At 33.6% G+C, this 18,538-nt stretch overlaps 1 protein-coding gene across 1 annotated transcript in view; it reads right to left on the reverse strand.

The window, feature by feature from the left end:
• The window catches only part of LOC149414671 (endoplasmic reticulum chaperone BiP), a 38,147-nt gene extending 33,607 nt beyond the window's left edge, over nt 1–4,540 (reverse strand). Inside the window, exons 1-3 of the mRNA XM_089643370.1 lie at nt 4,416–4,540; nt 2,487–2,634; nt 1,840–2,059 (exon numbers count right to left, since the gene is read on the reverse strand). Coding sequence (XP_089499496.1) covers nt 1,840–2,059; nt 2,487–2,634; nt 4,416–4,540 — 493 coding nt within the window. The remainder of the gene's footprint in view (nt 1–1,839; nt 2,060–2,486; nt 2,635–4,415) is intronic.
• Between the last annotated feature and the right edge of the window lie 13,998 nt (nt 4,541–18,538).

Below are 18,538 nucleotides of genomic sequence, written 5' to 3' on the forward strand. Positions count from 1 at the left end.
ACCTAGGTACAAGCGAGTGTTTGGAATACTCAGTCCTGATATTGTTGCATTTAAACAAAATTTTAGAACGAGTAGCTCTCGTGGGTATATGAAATTCAATGAGGTTAATTAAATCAGGACTGTCTATACTACCATTTACAATTTTAAACATAAATATTAAGTCGGATATAATTCTTCGATCTGAGAGTTTTAATAAATTTAGATTTTTCATCAAGTAATTATAATTTATATTTTCAATGGGAATACCGAGTTTAAAATTAATGTGTCTTAGGAATTTATGTGAAATTATAATATAATTAAAATATAATCCGCGATAAGTAGTTTCCCCAGAATAGCTAGTTATATTCAGAGAAATTATTTTTTAAACAGAATCATTAAGGATAGTTTGGCGAACAAGAGGATAATTGTATCTTATTAACCCTTACCACTCCATTATTTTTTGTCAGCCAACTCTAATTTAAATACATAATGGCAAAATATTAATTTATTGATAGGCAGTTACAAAAAAAATCGTTAAAAATTCATTCGTTATAATTTATCCTTCAAATAAAAAACAGTTTACAGAAAACATTATGGAATTCTTATATTTGTGCATAGTATGGTACTTTTTAAAACATTCTCCAGGATGGAGACCAGGTTTTCTGGACCAGGTCTCACAAAAGCAAACTATTTCGCGTCTTCTCCCTGGAATCGTTCTGTCACTGCATACAGTACAGTCTTTAGAACCTTTGTCCAGTTTGGCAATTTAATTTAATTGGCCACAGGCATAGACTAAATTAGACTAGACACGGCATATTCATTTAAAAATAACCCCAACACAATTTTGGTTTGGTTCACGTGCACATTTATGAAAAGGCCTACGCACTGTGTCGCAATGCGAAATGGGCACTGTGCATTGCGTTTTACCTTTTTTTGGTCTAGAGTAAGCTATTTTGCTTCCCAGCTATGCTGGGCAGGTTCATTTTTTCAATCACAAAAATAACGCAGTTCCAAATATTTAAATTTGAATTATGTCCATATTACAACACCTTTGACAACAAATTCTCCATGGTTTCTCTTTCGAGTTTGAACGCTTGTACAAGGAGTTTAAACAGAGTTGGGTTGTTAAGTTCATCTCCATATTTGTGACGTACGCTACGTGGCGTTATTTTTTAAATTAATTTAACTACACAGGGCTAATCTAGTATAATACATCAATGGACACAGGGACATCCCTAGCATGGCGGATGAATTATCACAAATATGTATAAATGTTCAACAAGTTCTTATAATAAAATAAAATAAAAAATAAAATTGTTTTTCTAATTGTTCTCTAATCGCTCCTCTGCATCTCACTGTCACTTTCATAACATTCATCTTCCGAAAACACTGAGTATTCAGATGCCATATCACGCAAAGTTCCCGCCATTTTAGGTTATGTGAATTTGCAAAGGTTATTTTATAGTAAAATAAAAACGGAAAACAGTCAAAATCTTATAAAAACGTGAATTTAAATGTTTTTTTATCGAATAATCACAACAAACAACGTCACTTGTCAAGTTTTGCCCACGAAAATACACTGCGTGCGCACGACTTGTCTTGTCGGCCGCCAGCCGACAACTGAGTTGTAGCGTACAAATAGTGAAGTCGGCTGGCAACTGACAAATAAGTGGTAAGGATTAAGATTAATAAAGAAATATATAAATGCTGCAATTCTGACGCAGTATAGTATTTACAAGATAAAACTTCTGCTCAGTAAAATGAATGATAATTAATGAATCTTTCTTCTCGAATCTTTACCTCATTGCTGATCTTCAAAAGAGGGAATTTCACATAAAGACAAGTAGTATAAGTCCTCACCCGCTCTCCCGTAGGCGGTGGCAACCTCGGCGATCCTCCTCGTGGAGGGCGGGTGGTCGATGGAGCCGTCAGCCTTGAGTATGCCGCAGTGGCCGTGCGAGGTGTACGCACACAGGCATACGTCGCAGGCGATTACCAGGTGGGGGAACTTCTCTCGCAGCAGGGGCAGTGCACGCATCACGGGGTTGTCAGGGTGGTCCGCAAACGATCCACGATCGTCCTACGAAAAAAAAAAATTGTCTCAACTTCAGACAAAATGATTCTGCCGATTTTTCTTTGATCCTTGGTTCAAACTTAAATAGAAATAAAGAGAGATTATGGCGTGGAAGCGTGCCGACTATCGCCAAGCTACGACCATACTGTGCAAACTAACAAAGCTGCAGAACCAAAGAAAGTTATGCTTTTGGTGTGCACTTGGAAACAAATCGGACACTACTGTGCGTAATTGTGATTTGCAGTAGCATGGATGAAGGATGTAGGTGACACCAATTGTGTGAATGGTTTATAACTAATAATGAATCATGGCACATCTCACTTGTTTCTATTATCGACTGAGATTAGCAGTCCTGTTTTAATTTGAGAAATGCTTACGAACGATGAAGGTTCTGAACAATCTATCAAATGGAAACGTTGACAATTATATTTACCTTTTCAATGTTGACGGGTGTGCAGAAGAGGAGCACTGACATGAGCCCCATGTCTACGAGGAGTCGCAGCGCCTCCACCAGCTGGTTTATGCCATAGCGGTACACATTGGGCATGCTCGGAATCAGCTCCATGGTGTCGTCCTCATCTCTATCAGGGACAACATTAATAACTGAGTATGTCTCTGTCACTGAATAGAAACAAACATTATTAATACGCAATTATGTCTGTCTTACTCCTTGGAGTAACTATTATTGTTAGTATCTTCGTACATCTCTGATGATTCAGTAATACTCGATTTAAGAAATAACTGTTGTCTAATTTTGTCTGTTTCTGTTTACTTTTTAAAACTTTCCCGAAGTAATCAAACACATTTTATTTTTTATTTTTTTTATATAATTATATTTTTTTTAAATAATAATCAACACATTATCGTCAAACGCATTTATGTTTATGTTGACTGTGGCAACATTTGTATGCCACTTTTCAATCATATTTTTTACTAAGGTGAATACCGCACAAGAGTTCCAACTGCTCCCAACTGTAATGTAGCCATTTCAAGTAAAGTTTCAATTCTGAATGGTCTTACACCAGGGCGATACTGAGAGTATCTTTCACTCTGAAAAGTGCCGCAAATATATTGTACAGGGTTTTCCAATAAGAGGTGTTATTTTGATATTCAATCGTAAAAGATCAATGGTTTCGTTGCTTGTGTGGCACGTAGCGCCGTCTTTTTGAAAGTAAATGTTGTCCAGATCAATACCATCCAATTCCGGTCATAAAAAATCATTAATCATCTCTCTATAGCGCAATCCATTCACCGTAACTGTTGCTCCAGCCTCATTTTCGAAAAAGTAAGGTCCAATGACTCCGCCGGACCATAAACCGCACCCCCTGTCAGTCACACGTTGAGGATAGAGAGGCTTTTCAACAATAACTCTTGGGTTTTCCGAGCCCCAGATGCGACAATTTTGCTTGTTGACGAAGCCACCGAGGTGGAAATGGGCCTCATCACTCAAGATGATTTGCATTTGATTCACTCAAGTGTATTTTAATAATTCCAATGCGTTGTTGAAGCGTGTAACGTTCCATTTTTATTAATGACGTAGTTTCTACTTGTCAAATGTCAAAAAATGACAGCTTCAAAAGTAACATCTACCGAAATAGCGGGCTATTCAAGATAACACCTCTTATTGGAAAACCCTGTATATTATTTTTAATTAATAAATAGTGAAATTAAACAAATAAAAATGACTTGTCGAGAGCCTTACCCCTCGACCATGGACGCCGTTGTATTTGTATTGGTTCAAGTAGACATCATTTTCATCTTTAATGCCAGTGTTAAGTATGGAGCCTTTACTTGACCCTTCCGCAACAAATGAAATTTCCTCCGTTTTTATTCATCTTTCGTGTAGTGGTACAGAATTTATAGTAGTGCACCAACTGCCGCATGCAACAGTTGTGTGTCTGTAATAAGTAGGACTCTCACTACTAAATATGTCGCTACACATGAGGTCGAAGACAGACAGATCTCCCGGCCGAGGGGAATCATTAAATATCAGATAACAATTTAAAATATGAATATCGAGGGAACTTCTAAAAAAAAGTGGAATTATTATTGTTAAGTTTCTCCATTGTTTCGGCTGCTTGTTCTTTATGAATCTACAACAGTTCTTGTATCTGATTCTAGCGTTTGCAGCACAATACCGGGCGGTGGATGTGACGAATAAAGAAAATACTGATGAATACGCAAGCTTTTGTCATTAAAAAAGAATTTTGAATCTGATGAATATAGAGATTGCACTGTACTTCCCAACATTAATCTTGAAACTTAGTTAAAATTGGTGAGGATCCGAGCGTGACAAGAATGAATGGATAGAAAAGTGAGGTTAAAAAGCAAACAAGTGAAGTTTGGATGAAGTCTTACTTACATGATGAAGATGGGCAGCATAAGATTGTGGGGCTGAATGCCGACATCCCTCTGCTGCCAGAGGCGCAGGGTGGAGTGGAAGTAGCCACTCTGCAGTATGTTGGACGCTTTGAACTTCTGAGCCATCTACATAACAAAATAATAAATTTTTAAAAATCAGATATGTTTAACAGAGACACTATCTATGTCAGTGTTCGACAAAGTGTGTGCCGCGGCACAGGTATTGTTTAATTGGTGTGGAACGCAAGCAATGTGTTATGCGAGCGAGGCGCTTTGCTGCGAGAGGAGCGGGCATAGCAAAATGCTTGCGGCGATAGCACAAGCTATAGACACATGCATGCGCGTGACAATGTAACACAGCGACGCTTAGTCGTCGTTCGTTAGCGCTAGTTTGTGATTGCGTCATTGCAAACGTAATCGTGAGAGATGAGTGAGTTCAATTCCTAGTTGTGACCGTTATCTTTTTATTTGTTATGTCTTGTTCTGGTTCATGTTTTGTTTAGATTTATTAGTATTATCTTCTTCTTCAAGAACATTTATTTAAATGAAAAAATTTTAAGAGGAAAATTTGTTTTAACCCCTACCGTTATCTGCCGTTATTTAAACCTTATACAGCACTCTCTCAGTAATCTGCCGCTCTATTATCCGACAACAACTGTTATCTGCCGTTATTTAACCCTTATACAGCACTCTCTCAGTAATCTGCCGCTCTATTATCCGACAATAACCGTTATCTGCCGTTATTTAACCCTTATACAGCACTCTCTCAGTAATCTGCCGCTCTATTATCCGACAACAACTGTTATCTGCCGTTATTTAACCCTTATACAGCACTCTATCAGTAATCTGCAGCTTTATTATCCGACAACAACTGTTATCTGCCGTTATTTAACCCTTATACAGCACTCTCTCAGTAATCTGCCGCTCTATTATCCGACAACAACTGTTATCTGCCGTTATTTAACCCTTATACAGCACTCTCTCAGTAATCTGCCGCTCTATTATCCGACAACAACTGTTATCTGCCGTTATTTAACCCTTATACAGCACTCTTTGGGCCGGTTTTGGTTTTGGCCGGTTTTCGTATGTCAAATTCATTAATCCGTTGCGTGCCTAGACTCCAAGGCGCCAAGCCAAGTACACTGGCGGGTTGGGTTACCTTACTCTTACACATTCGGTTACTATACCGCCGTCTAGCTGACCATTTTACCAATCACTAGGGTTCATTATTGTTATTTTAGGACATTTCAGTTAGTTCTGGTTTGGTGTATTCTGGCAATTGTCGCATGTGAATAAGTTTACAAAATAGAGTCTTCCGACAAACGTAAACACGACAACTTAACTTTAAACCAAAGTATGGAAATTTTACAAAAGAACGATAGTGATGTTTGTCTGTTTTTAAGAAATAGTTCTGTTTTAATTCTTTTAATATTTAGTACTATAATCCGCCACTGTCACTAATTGGACATTGGCCTGGTTTATGGAATGGCAAATCAGTGATAGATTATTGTACTGTTATTTCTACACTATTATTGAGTTGAAAAATCTACAATTGTAATAAGAATGGATATTAGCATTACACTTTGTTGGCCGTGTTATATCAAAATTGTAAACAAAGATATATACACGTAAGCTTTTGGAGAGCGCATAGTGAAATAATTAGAAGATCAGCAGCTGTAGGCAGACTGATGGAACCTAAGCGCATGCCAAATACTAATTCCAAGCCACAAATAGTTTGGTGGCTTGGAATAAACTCCCTCCGGAACTAAGATCCATAACAAGTCCAGAACAGAATTCAGGTCTAAACTAAAACTCACCTTTTTAAGCTTTCATACCCTTAAATTAAATATATCATTCCTGAGAGAAAGACCAGTTACCAATTACGCATGTTAGAAGGCACAGGTTCAATTCCCGTTGGCGACATTTATTTTTACTCGGGATATATTTTCAATTTGTATTGATATCTCAGGCGACTAATTATTGCTTATAATTATTTGTTATCCTTTGTGCTATGCATAAAACCTTGTCTTATAAACATTAGTTAATCATTAAAAAATAATAAATAAGAGAAGTAAAAACTAACCTTAAAACTTTTGCATCAATAACAATGGCCGCCGAGTGAACAATCGATTTTAATTTTATAAAAGAACTACAATTAAAATACATTATCTTCAATTTCCGGAAACTGAAATATTTACTTCTCATTCTTATTATAAACTGACAAAAAGTGTCATTAAAATAAAATGTGTGTTTCTTATTTTCTGTATATTTACCCATATTTCCGTACAGTTTGGAATGAGGACACTTTGAACTTATGAGTTCAAAAACTATAGAGGAGGGGGCGGCTCTAAAACATATGTGAAAAATAAAAATAAAAAAACATATTTAAAACATACTTAACAACACGACAAAATACAATATTCTACAGCAGCACACATAAGCGTAACTACATTGCCCACTCTCCGATACAACGACTTCACACCATGGGAAATCATTACTTGGGTGATGTTGACATATTCAATACCAACTTGGCAAAGTTTTGTGGATCATTTAAAACATTTATTTCAACAATACTCCTAAACACATCATGTAAACCTACAAATAGCTGTAATTTTCTGTTTTTGTTTCTTGTGTTTGTATGACTTGTTGCATAGCTTTTATCAAATGTAATTTTATTCTTTTTTTTATGTTTCAAAGTATCTGTCAAATTAAAATTATACTACCAAAAATGTAAAAACCCTCTGGGCGTTAAATAAAATAAATAAATAAATATGTGTAAATAAATAAATATCTGCTAGTGAATAATCAATTAAGTGAAATTTTTTTATTCTCACTTTACTTCATAAAATCATTGTTCACGCTATGATGGATATGACGCAGAACAAAATTATAATTCTTGTGTTCATATCGGCAATATAATGGGAAAAGGTGATAGTGAACACATTAAGGTTCAGCTTATCTTTATATCAATAACTCAAATCAGCATGTTTTATTATGTAATTTGGTTTGCTGTTCTGTATAACTTACGGCGATGCACTGCTGACTAATGCAAAATCATGGGTTTTTGATAAGAAATTTTAATAGCTTAGAAATATTAGTTTAAAATTTAATATAAAGTTTCTCGTTAAAATTTTAAGTTTGAAGATAATATCTACACATTTGTTATGCCGAAGCGTTAATTATGTGATATTAGCTCGATAGAAAAAAATCGCAAAGTAATCTCCGAAAATTACATTAAATTACACATTTTGTTCTGTTATTTAATATTTATTTATTTTAATATCAGCAGTATAAAATATACCATATACAATAAATTATAAACAGTGACATCAGAAAATATACAATTAACAAAAACTCTAGATGGATATAAAAAGTTAGAGATACAAGTACATGCAAAACTTATAGGTAGACTAGGTTAGATTAGTATTGATTAAAATATATGATAGTATAGATACATGATATAATATATTACAATAGCTAAAATGAATGCATTTATTTTCAGGTTTTGGTTGAAAGTAGGTAAGTGCCAATCAAGCTGTTGGTTCACCGAATTGAATATTATTATTGGCCCAAGTTTCCTCAGTTGCCCCAGGCAGTTCATTTTATATACATATTTATTTGACTTTTTACGTAAGTATGAGTAGACTTACATTTTATTGGTCATGATTTAAAAGATATGATATTAAAGCCTTTTTGTACCTAGCTTCTGAGCAGTTAAACAGATCCGCTACATCTGCGTACCTATTACTAATTTCATGTAGATTAGGTACAAGCGAGTGTTTGAAATGTTCAGTCTTAGAATTGTTACAATTAAAGAGGGTTTTAGAACGAGTAGCTCTAGAATATGCCACAGGCATGAAAAGATTCACTGTAACTAAAGCATTTTTCGAGAGGTTTTTGCTCTATTTCAAACGAGTTGTGTTTTATTAAATATTTTCACCATTTTCGCTTAATTATTATAATTATTTTTTTTAATTTCATTCATATCTCCCTTTCAAACCATCTTTGAATGGTTACTACGGGGCCTTATGTGCAAAATCTCCTGCTCACCCTTTTCGGATTTGGTTTTATTGTATTATTTATTTGTTTAGAATTAATGGCACAAGTGTCATTTACATATGTGATGGTTATTGACAATACAGAAAGAAAAGAATAATCAATCATAAGATTTAACAAGACGGAGGAAAAAAGAATACACACTAGTACAAAGTTAATGAAAGAAACGAAGAAGAAACACAAACAAAAAACCTGTTAAAATAAGCACTGCAATTTTTTTTTATTAGTACAGATTTATACTTCAATAGATGCATATTAAAAATATTAGCTAACATAGCATTTATAATAATGTGACAAATGAAGTTCTTTAGACAATGATCATATTGTAATGTATACATTTTAATTTTTGTGCCTGATTTTTGCTATGTTTTTTTGCATTACTCTAGTGCCTGATTCCGAATGTTACACGCCGAGGTGCATAGACTTAAGCCTTAGAAGACGGCTAATATTTTGTAAATATCTTAAAGCCAAATATAATATTGAAAATTATATTTGAAATAATTGACAGGCATCTACAATGTCAACGTTTTACTTAGGAATTTTCATGGACAATATTGAAATGCGTTCAAAACTTGTAAAACCTAGCTCTATACACATTGCAGTGCACCTGAAGGTAGTCATGATTTTACTGAACTGCTATTATAGTTGGTTATGTCCTAAGGGTTAAAAACACTTATACCTAAAACAGTTGTAGGATAAGAATCACTAATAATGATAGCAAATAAACCACAAACTATCTCACTTGTAAGCAAATGATAAATACTATTTATCAGAAAAATATTTTCCATTAATCAATTTGGAAATTATACGAATATCAATTCTGCAGACTAATAACGATTTAATTTAAAACTAAAAATTGCACAGCTACCATTAAATGCACAGAATAAAAGAGACATTATTTCCACGAATATTCATATTGTCTATCAGTATTAAGTCATCACTGTTTTATTGAAACTAATTCAAACATCTAATTTTACGTACGTTTCTGAAAACTGCTGACTAAATTGAGCACACAATCAGATCCTTCCTTGAGGTATTGATGGTTTACCAGCCGAATTGCGAATACGTTAATTCAGAAAATGCAGTCAATCACAGGGCGATCGATTTCGTTCAGCTTGTATCGGAATACAAAGTATACCGTTTATTATTCAGACGTATTTATACAATCATGTATTAATGCCAATGAACTTAAAACTGTCAAGAACTGACACTGTTCAGAATCAAAGGCAAATCAATTCTCTCGTGATATAATGTGTCTAATTTAACTGTTATGAAACGCTGACCTGAGTAAATATTATGTCTTATAAAATAACCTACAAAATTCACTTACGGTAAAGAGTTGCCTTGCGTCGAGTTCAAGTTCACTTGATTTCTTAAATTTGACGTTTTGTTTCACATGTGCAGTTTTGACGGCGTTCCGTTAAATATTGGAGTTCTGTAAAAAGGGTTATTTTAAAGTTAGTACCATTCAAAACAGTCGCTTGAAAAGGTTTTCACTTGTAACGTGAATTTGTTATGAAGTGGTTATATTTTAACCGATTTAATAATGTTCCCTTGGTTGTTGAGGATCAGTTATTTTTTTTAATAATTTACGGCTGTGCAATGATTCTAAACTGTGTAAGTACTTAAAATATACGGTTTAAAAAATTCAAAAACTATTTTATGCGGGGTATCAAGTTTCAGTAGTGCAGGCAGTTGAAAAACGTGAAATTAATCCTGTCGTCCCACGGGTTAGGTGTCGATACCGAATCGACAAAAACCGGAGACCGAAAAGTAAGGTTCATTACAGTTTGCAGCGCAGCCATAGTAGAATTTTTCTGCACAGGGTCTTCGGATTTTGTCGATTCGGTACCGATACTGAGCCAGTGGGACTACGGGCTTTGTGTATTGAATCGAAAAATAAGTAGACTAAGGGCCAGTTGTTTCACAGAACTTAAACAATTCATTAAACTTTCAAATTCTTGTACACCCAACAAGAGCGCCCCTGTCTGCGCAGTGTGAAGACAGGGGAAATATCTCGCCACCTGGTTGTGCAGCGTTGTGAGGCGGGTAGAGTAAAGGGTGTAGGAAGGGATTTATTAATGCGAGTCTTGAAGAGACCCGGATTATAAAGAGGAAAACAAATGCGGTAGTTTGTAGCTTGAGCCGATATATACAGAAACGACACATTCTCATGAAGCCAAAATCCACTGTGAACAAGTGTTCCGCTCGTGTCTGTCGAGTTTCAAACACGTGCACCGGGGATCAATGCCAGTAGCTCCTTAGAGTAGACTCCATTAAAATACCTGACGTACGGACTCAGCATGCCCACATTGCTATCAATCTAATAACAATATGAAAGTTCTACTCAGATTCTGTTATTATTCCATGATGGGCCAGTTGTTTAACAGAACTTGAATAGAACTTTAACTATAACTGGCCCTGGCTCGGGTTCAATTCCCGTCGGCGGCATTTATTGTTACTCGGGAGATATTTTCAATTTGTATGGATATTTCAAGCGACAAATTATTGCTTACAATAATTTGTTATCCTTTGTGCTATGCATAAAAAACCTTGTCTTATAAACATTAGTTTATCATTAAAAAAAATTATAATAATTAATGTTTTGTGAGAATAACAGTTATTCAGTTTATTCAAAAATAGTTGGAGGGAAATAAAATACAAAATAAAAGAGTCACACTCATTCAGGCTTCATTTATTTCACAGTTTCATAATAATTATCAAGTCAAGATTTGAAAAAACATTTTGCTTTTATACAATAAAATTTTCTTTCAAATCATAGTTTGAGCATTACATTAGGTGAATTTCTCTATATATATATATATTAATATTTACAATCGGGAGATGAATAAACAATTTCTATAGGTATTGCTCGGGATTATAAAATATGTGATGATAATAAATAATTTGTTAGTAGCTTTTTGTGTCAAATTTAACCGCCATAACCTCAAAATTTGGTGGCCATAGAAAACAACATTTTTCTAATGTTGCCATTTGTAGTAAGTTTACAAAAGTTTTTTTTACTCATTTTACACAGCGCAGAATTCAGATAAATATAAACTTAATTTATCAATTATTACAAGCTTCAACAAAGTGTTATAATTAGGACCCTGATTATTTTATTCCACAGGCGAGACCCAAATTAAAATTCAAATCTGGCTCCTTGTTATAATGAATCAAGGAGTGTGTGCGAATACTGACTTATTAGGCAGTCAATCATCGCTGTGTGTCGGTTAATTAATTAGTTATATATTATGTGATTAGCGTTGGCTTCAGATATACATTATGTGGACTAGCTATATTGACTATCGCATTTTACATTATTGTACAGCTACCATAAAGGACCACCGACTGCAAAGTTAAGTGTCAATTTGTATATACTTTTACGAGACAGGCCTTCACTAAACTACATAATTTGAATTAGACACTTTATAGTAGAAAATGGCCTACCTAGTAATCTTATATTGGTGATTTAATATTTTTGCAAACAAGACAAATGTATGTATTATATGTTTTTAATAATATTATATTAATTTTCTACTCTGACAGAGGTGATACTTGGATTACCATATTGTAAACTTTATTTATATTATGTATTAAGAATTTAACACCAAAGATATTATTTGTTAAAAGTTGTGAGTATATTGTGATATTTTTAAATACACCTTGTATTATAGTTAAAAAATTATTAGTTACATTAGGCAAGCCTCAAGTTTATGACGTGTCATTTCTGCTTTTATCAAAAAGATTGTGCCAAAATGTGAATATTAATTTATGAAATTTTTACATTTTATTAAAATTGCAATAATTTTTATAAAAATTGTGTTTAACATAAATAAAATGTCCTTTTAAGGAAGTGTAAATAAAGAAATTCCACCTAATTTTTTAGTCAAAGATTCTATGTTGGAAATATAAAAATATGTGACATCCAAAAGCATTCACAAATTAAAAATAAGTGTTATTTTTATTTATTTCTGATATTTTTGTTAATAAGAGAAAAATAATTAATTTTACAGAGTTAATATTGAGCCTTTAGTCTTACATGGCCAAAGTGCAATAGATTCATTAATTTTCACTCAATTTTTTCAAGGAACAAAAAGATTGGGAAAAATAACAGAACTCAACACAGGGGCATTCAAATCATAAATTTACATTGCATTTATGCTACAAAACAACGAGAAAGCCAATATCCAAAATGATAGTACAATATCTTTAAATCATTTGAAATAAAGTCATTATCCACGTCTGTTTGTTTGCGGACTTAGTTCTTTTAAACTAGACAACGGATTTTGTTTAGAAGAACTATGTCCACAAACAAACAGACGTGGATAGTGACTTTATTATCCACGTCTGTTTGTTTGTGGACTTAGTTCTTCTAAACTAAACAACGGATTTTGTTTAGAAGAACTATGTCCACAAACAAACAGACGTGGATAATGACTTTATTATCCACGTCTGTTTGTTTGTGGACTTAGTTCTTCTAAACTAGACAGCGGATTTTGTTTAGAAGAACTATGTCCACAAACAAACAGACGTGGATAATGACTTTATTATCCACGTCTGTTTGTTTGTGGACTTAGTTCTTCTAAACTAGACGACGGATTTCGATAGGGTTTTCACTATCATTTAGAGAATTTCTTCCGGAAGGTTTACATATATATAATGCATGCATATTATAATTATAGAAAAGTCAATGTTTTGTAATCAAGTCGTAACATTTGTATTTTCGAAGTTTATTCCAGTTTGGATATTGGCCCAAAGATTGCATTTCTTAATAGTAAAATAAATAATATTCAATATAAAGATTTGAATGTGTATAAAAAAATTAAGTCTTGCTTCATTACACAATAATACATATTTAAGATACAATTCGCTTAGGTAAAATAATTAAAGAAAACTGTATAACTAAAATTACAATCACATTGTCACAAGTTTCGTTCATAAATAATATTCTGTAATACTATTGCACTAAATAATCGAGCGTTGACTCCGAATGACTTGACAGAGTCATGCGTACATTTTAATCTAACTAAACAATAAGAATCTATGCACAGTAGAACGCCTTATATCTGCCAACTTATTTTAAATATAACTTAACCCCCCAAGCTAATTTCGGGCTTCTTCATCACATTTTAAGGCGATGCCATACGTAGTAATGCAAAATCATGTGTTTTTGGTTTGAAAATTTGGTAGCCTAGAAATGTTTCAGATGCTTTAATTAAATACTGCGAGTAGAATACATCTTGGCCTTTGAAAGAATCGAGTATTTTTTAGATAAGTCTTTTTATAAGCCCAGAAAAAAATAATGTATAAAGGCTATGAAAACTGCTTTAAAGTTCAAAATCTCCTACTTACGAACCCATTTTCGGTTATGATTTTATTGTATAATGTGGAAAATTAAGTTATCTATAAAATGATTGAAAAAAATTAAATATTTATGCCTGAACATCCACAAAATAAAATAAAAGGCACTTTTAGGCCATGTTTTTTTCTTGCATAAATCAAAACAGGCGGATGGTGTTAAGCGGGAATTTAAACCTTATCGCCATCTACGTAAGGGTTGTTATTGATAGCGGCTCAATTTAAAATATTACACGACGTAGTGCATCGCCTTAATACTAAACCCAGTACTGTCAGTGCAGTTTCTACAGCATGGCCCGTATTGATAATGTTGAGGGTGGAACAGATCATTTGGTCTCACAGAAATCCATGCCTCCGTTACTGTCATGGTTAAAAATATGATCTAAACGGTGTTAAAACACAAAATAATTAAAATGTAAACCACTACGAAACTGAAGGTTCTGACCGCAATTTGAGAAAAATTTATGTTTGTGAATTTTTTATGAGTTGAGGTGACAATAATTTTCAAAAAACATTTATATAATAAAATGTGTTTTTTCACGATCGGTAATTTTAGTTCAGTTCAGAAAAAAACGTAAGGTGAGCGTGAGCTTGTATTTTTGAATTAAAAATTTTAATATTTAAAAAAATTATGTTTATTTCTAATAAAAAAAATTGAAAGCATATTTCATCAAACTTCAAAAACAGTTTTTAATTTTAGTTTGACAATTATTTAGATTTAATTGCAAAGCGGAGATAATCCAACCTTCTGACAGAATTGGCCCGAGGGGTTAAACGCTAAATGCGGTGAAAGGACCAATATCGGGTGAATCATCGACCAATTATTGATTCAATTAGCCCAGATAGTAGGTGCTCTACTGTCTTCTTAAAATAATTAATATATAGATTCATTCATATGGCAACACAATCCGAGATAACTTGGGGTATCTTATGGCAACTTATACTGAGTTCCCACCTTATCTATTCTATGCTCAATTTCATACAACCAAAGTTGAAGGCCATTCAACTATGGGTTTCTATCGCATAGAAAACCCGTTATCACTGATCTATTTCATAGATTCTATGAAATTGATCATATTTTAATAGATCAGATGGGATTTAGGGGGACAGAAAAACAAAAGCCACTCATTCTTGCTTTGACGATTATGATTATTTAATCAATAATCGCGCTAATACGATTAATCAATTCACAATTACTATAATCACATGATTCAACTGTTAATATGTAATCATACATGATCACATGATTCAACAGTTAATATGAAATCATACAATTTATCAATCCATAATCAAATAATTACATATTATGATACATCAATCTGTAATCGCATAATTATAATGAATCAATCCTTAATCACACAATCGTAATAAATCAATCAATAACCGTACGATTACAGTTAATCATTAATTGTACGGTTACGATTAGTCAAAAATCATTGGATCAATCATATGTAATAATAACCATACAATTACAAAATCATTCAATAATCAATCACACAAGTCATTATCCTATAATCATACGATTACAGTTAATCAATCAACAGTCAATAAATACTCAATAATCAGATATAGTAAACGATATCCCCCATCCTGGGAGAAGATGGGAAATTATAATTATGGATAATTGTGTAATCATAATCAGTAATCGTGATGTCAGTACTTTCGCATAATTAAATTCTGGCGCAAAACTTCAATCTAAAATCTAACACAGCATCGATATAGAACACACTACACATCCTTCTATAATAATTTAAAAAATGGGCCAACTGATATATAAATATATATTTTGGACACCGTAATAATTAAACTTTACCGTTTCGATGTTGAATAATCATAATATTGATGACTTCAATTAACTACACACAAAGGCAATTATTTTTAAATGACATAATGGCGTCAGCACTATAAAGCTGGCACGCCAAGAACATGGTAATGCTGGAGTCTGGTTACACGGCCGGCCCTGGCAGGCACAGTTGGAGCACTCCACACAAGTTGCTGATAATAGCTAACGCCTAATACAGCCTCAGGGCCGGCAGGTTAACACACATATCAGACTATCTTAAGTATTCTATATCATACAAGGTGTCCAGGGGTAAACTACAGTAACTTCGGAAGGTGATCCTAAGCTTCTACAAGCATAAAAGATAAAAAACGAAATCCCGACATTTTAAGGTTCATTTTTAAGGCACTTAAAGGGTATATTTTGTGTGCACTTTCTAAGGATACGCAGATCAGACCTAGATGAGCGACGCTGCCACTCTTCACTCCTCTAAGTTCGACCTTAACCCTTAGAAGACGGCTAATATTTTGTAAATATCTCAAAGCAAATATAATATTTAAAATTATTTTTGAAATAATTGACAGGCATCTACAATACCAACGTTTTACTTGGTAATTTTCATGTACAATATTGAAATGTGTTCAAAACTCTATACACTGCACATTGCAGTGCACCTGAAGGTAGTCATGATTTCACTGAACTGCTACTGTAGTTGGTCATATCCTAAAGGTTAAGCTACTTCCGTTACTTTAACTAGTTAAAAGAACAAAATCAAGCTCCACAATTCACCGTTACTAGTACGTAAAATTCAGTAGTCGGCCGCGAGCCTAGACTTGGGCAAAGCTTTGTACACCGAGAGGTTGGGTTTTCTTAGGACGGGTTGTTTCGGAGTATTTGAACAATTCATCAAATTTCAACGTTCATTTTCAAGTTCTGTGAAAGATTTTTTCAAGTTCTGTTTTTATTTCAGTTTTGTCAAGCAACTAGCCTACAATGATATAATAACAGAACTTGAATTGAACTTTCACAGATCCCAGAAATGAATGTTGAAATTTGATGAATTGTTCAAATTCTCCGAAACAACCCGTCCTTACTCTTACACTCAGTTACTAAACCGCCGTCTAGCTTGCTAGAGCTGACCATTTTTTATTACCGTTGTTTTAGGACATTTCTGTCAATCTGTTTTAGATTGTTTCTACAATCTGTTTTTAGTTTTTAAAATGGAGTCTTCTGCACAAGCTTAAACATGACACCTTTTAAACCAAAAAAAAGGAAATTCTATGGAAAGATCGATAGCGCTGCTTGTTTGTTTTTATAAAATACCCGTTTTAATATTTAGCATATTTTTACATATGCACTATCATCTGCCGGGTGACCGGTTATCTCATCAAAATGACAGTTAAACACACCTACAAAAAGTGATATAAAGTCATGAAAAGTGAAAACTAGGTTAAATAGGTTATACACGGTGTCCGGAAACTCGTAGTACAAGCGGGAAACTGGAGAATCTACACCACATGGGGAACCCAAATAAACATAAAGTTTTTTGATTTGAGCATTTTCACAAAAAAAAAAATATTTTTTTTTTGGCTATTTTAGGGTTAAAGTTTTTTTTGGTGTTTAGGGTTGAACAACAGATGTTTTAACCCTGCAGAACAGAAATATTTTATGATTACACCGGATTAAATGAAGGGTGATTTCAAAATAATGCTTCAAATCCGAGTTTCTTCATTTGTTTTACTTTCAAATAGTTTTAATTAGTTGGGTACTTTGATCTTCAGTAATAATTTATAAGAATTTGATTAAAAAAAAAAAAAAAAAAAATCAACTTCTAACTCGATTTACTCGATAACGAAACTCAAATCAAAAAAAAATATACTACAAAATCGACTCCAAATGTGATGTACATTCACCAGTTTCCCGCTTGTACTACGAGTTTCCGGACGCCCTGTATATGTAACTATTTAACTTAGTTTTTTTTTCATCACTTTTTAATGGTGTGTTTAATTGTCATCTTGATGAAATATCATGAAACCCATCTGCCGCTATCACTAATTGAACACTTACTCTGTTTTGGGGTGGCGGATTATTGAGAGAGTCCTACATTTTTAAGTAAACGCTGAAAAAGTGAGCATTGCTTAAAAAGCATGTCGGTTGTATTTGAACAATAAAAGTGGTTAAAACCAAGTGTTGATTTTTAATTATTTTTTTTACTTGTAACTCTCACATAGAACCATGTCGCAAATTTACTACACTTTACCCCCCGAATACCTCGTACAGTTGATGCGTACAAATTAACTTTTTACATTACGCGCAAAGCTTAAAAATTTTTCACTAGTAACAATAATAATTATTAAGTGCAGCACATATTTTTTTATTCCACAATATTATTTATTTTAATTGTCTGTTCACTTTTTTAAAATTATTTAAAAGCTTTTTGAGAAGTTACATGTCTGTGCACAAATTTTAATTATTAATTTAAATGTGTATTTGCTCAGATGGTCAATTCAAGCAGCCCTTGCAAAGTTACAATACCAATATGAAAGACCAATACCAAGGAAAGGTGTCGTGTTGCAACCATTAGTGTCATGTCCAATCGCTTTTAATCAGGTTATTAATAGGTGTGATAATTAGATGTCACTATCAACACTGTAAAAACAGAGGGAATTATAGCGTGGACGTATGCTGACCTTCGCCAAACGACCCAATTGCATGTCAAACGAACCATCAAAGCGGCTATGCAATAAAGTTGTGTGTTTGGTGAGAAGTTAGAAAGAAGGCACAATGTGGATGTTGGCGATACGCCTAGGGCACGTTGATTAAGACTCATGTCCTATCTTCTTTGTTTCTATTAGATGTCATTGTCTGTTCTGTTCTGTGGATGGCTGTCCAGAGTGGTTTCTCCGCTGGGTGAACGATGCTGGCGA

This window comes from Hesperophylax consimilis, chromosome 19, assembly GCF_061612785.1.
Source record: "Hesperophylax consimilis isolate HC1 chromosome 19, BYU_Hcon_1.0, whole genome shotgun sequence".
In the NCBI taxonomy this organism is placed as follows: Eukaryota; Metazoa; Arthropoda; class Insecta; order Trichoptera; family Limnephilidae; genus Hesperophylax; species Hesperophylax consimilis.